Source organism: Zingiber officinale, chromosome 6B (assembly GCF_018446385.1).
Source record: "Zingiber officinale cultivar Zhangliang chromosome 6B, Zo_v1.1, whole genome shotgun sequence".
NCBI lineage: Eukaryota > Viridiplantae > Streptophyta > Magnoliopsida > Zingiberales > Zingiberaceae > Zingiber > Zingiber officinale.
In genome coordinates, this window is record NC_055996.1 from 65779188 (window position 1) to 65782155 (window position 2968).

Sequence of the window (2968 nt, forward strand, 5' to 3'; positions counted from 1 at the left end):
TAAAGCAAAATTAATTGGATAGAGGGAATATTCTTAAATTTACAACTCATGCATTTTTAATAAATGATAAAAAATTTGATTAAGAAAGTAATTATAATTTCTTTCATTACTTAACTATACGTATATACACAATTGCAGCTGCTAATAATGATTTTCTTTGTTTAAAAACGTAACTTTACATAAAAGGATTTTACACTTTGAATTCTTAATTTTTGAAAATATTTCTTTTAGATGATATGAAAAAAAAGTCCATCATTTTAGTAATCATTAGAGTTTGTTAAATAAATACAATTTTTTTAATAAAAAATTACCAAGAATAAATAAATTCTTGTAATTGATAATTATTTAGATTCCAGTAATCACCACTATTTATGTATTTAACATATTATATTTAACAACAAGTCTCTCCAAAATTCTCAAATCAGTACTTGTTTCAGCTAATTAAAATTTTCCAATAGCCTTCAAAATAACATTGTTCTACTTTTTGCAGGTATTTTTTTAAGCAGATAATTAAATTGGCTCAAATTATTCATAAATATCTTACAATTATATCTTGAAAACTAATTACACATCGCATAAACCCGCTAATCATGAATAAAATCTCATTCATGGTTGTTACCATCTCTAACCTGCTATTTTCCCCCCTTTTTTTTCCTATCTCTCACTATTTATAAACATTCCTTTTTAGAAGATTTTATTCCGCTTTATAAGCGTCTGTGGATTTGATTACTTCAAGAAAAGATGGGTCACATGGAAGGATCACAAGCTCTAGTTTTATTCATTCTCTGTGCTCTTCTGTATCACTCAGTAGCTGCAGATCATACTGCAAGGTATTTTTCTGAAGCAGAAGAGAAAGAATTGCAGACACAGCTCAAATCCCTCAACAAGCCTTATGTCAAATCTTTCAAGGCAAGCCACGCCATCTTCTCATATTTAAATATTTTTAATTTTTCCTATAAATATTTTTTAATTATTTTTAAAAATGAATGATACAGGATGAGTATGGGATCACATTTGACTGTGTAGATATTTACAAACAACCAGCTTTCGATCATCCTTTGCTTAAGAACCACACTCTTCAGGTAAGTAAAACAATCTCAATTATATATTATATCTTCATCAGTGCTCATAATATGCATTTGACTATGCACACTTAATCACACAGATTAAATCTATATCGTTTCCAAAGAGCATGAACAAGAATCCATCCTCAGAAACCGTAAAGCTGCCTAGACGTTGTCCTCGGGGCACTGTCCTTATCAGAAGAACTACAAGAGAAGATTTGATCAGAGAAAAGCAAATCCAACGAACCAAACGCATAGATCTGCAAGAGGATACTGTCACTGTTGAAGCTTATGTAAGTATATATATGCAACTATACATTTGCAAGGGTTTAAATATTCTATTCTGAATTTATACATATGAATCTGCAGACGGCTGGGGTGTCATTTTCGGATTTGAATGAACCAGTGAAATTCTATGGAATATCAGCTATTTTGGATGTTTTTCAACTTTCCGGTGTATTGGATACTCAAACAAGCGCAACACAAATCATTGTCAATAAAGGAGAAACAGGCCCTCTGGAATACCGCAACGTCATACAAGCTGGATTTCATGTCAGTATTAATCGCAAATAGTCAATGCTCATGGCTTGTTGTTGCATTCAACTAATCACTGCTTCTTCTATCTCTTGTGTAGGTTCATCATGAAGCTGAGGGAGACAACTTGACTCACTTCTTCACTTTTTGGACAGTGAGTTTTGGAATCTTTTAGTCTTCATCGATTAACTATAGTTCATGATCATAACTTGATTTTCTTTTTAGACAGATGGGTATCAAAAGACTGGTTGCTTCAACATCCATTGTGCTGGTTTCATCCAAACAAGTGAAAGGACGACACCAGGCCTAGTTTACACCCTAAGCAACATGGTACTCAGTATATTTAAGGTAACAGAAGCTCAACTCTCAGTTTTTTTTTTAATTTTGACGGTTTGAAAATAAAGATCTGATCTGCTTATTTTTTCTAGGATCCAAAAACATCTAATTGGATGCTGGTCAATGACCAAGAACCGATTGGCTATTGGCCGAAGGAGATCTTCAACAACATGGCTGATTCTTCTCAGATTCAACTGAGTGCGACAGCTAGCTCTCCTACGGATCAGCCTAGTCCTCCGACGGGCAATGGGGAACTTGGAGGAGCATCTTTTAAGAACATCACCGTTTTGAATGGGGAGCTTAATCCATACCCGCCATATGTCCAGCATGCAGAAACGTTCCTTGATATTGGCAAACCCTTCTATGAAGCCGTATACAATGTCGATTCTGGCTTGTTCTATGGTGGCCCAGGAGGATGGAAGCCACAGCCACAGAATCCACCGAGTTCAATTTCTCATCATTAGAATAATTTTTATTATTGAATTTGAATTGTAACAAATAAAAGAAATATATTTCTTGCTGCCAGTTAATTTTTGGAAACAATGGTAGAGTCGACCCGGGTGATCTATCTGGACTTAACTCGGGTTGTGGGCTACAAGCTACGCCAGAACCCTGCGCTACTTACTCTTTTTCTTATGTTTTTTTCTTTTTCCAATAGCAAATCCGAGTTTTTCCCTTTCTGAACACCATTGGGCCCTTGGGCTACCGCTCGAATAGGCTTGAGCGTGGCTCTGCCCTTGGACAGAAATCTCTCATTGAAAATTACTGATGAAGTTTCCTTTCACATTTTGGCCATATCAACTTAAATGGATTAAACATTTCAAAGGGCAATGGGAGTCATCCCGATGATGAAGTCCCTCTGATATTTAAGTTATCATGAGATTTTGAAAAATAAAATTAAAATAGTAATGAAAAAAAAATAGAGGATTAAAAAAGTAAGGCTAGGTTGATTACCAAGTTCCTCTTGCTCATTCCACTGACTTTAATATTTATAAAAGATTATTATTCTAAAATCTAAGGGGTCATTAAACAAA

General features: G+C 34.3%; 1 protein-coding gene across 1 annotated transcript; it reads left to right on the forward strand.

Annotated features, from left to right (window-relative positions):
- Positions 1-741: 741 nt before the first annotated feature.
- Positions 742-2398, forward strand: LOC121991064. Its single transcript, XM_042545091.1, has 7 exons — positions 742-909; positions 996-1082; positions 1166-1357; positions 1434-1616; positions 1699-1752; positions 1824-1928; positions 2027-2398. Exons 1-7 carry the CDS (start codon positions 742-744, stop codon positions 2396-2398), a joined length of 1161 nt encoding a protein of 386 aa, XP_042401025.1.
- Positions 2399-2968: the final 570 nt, after the last annotated feature.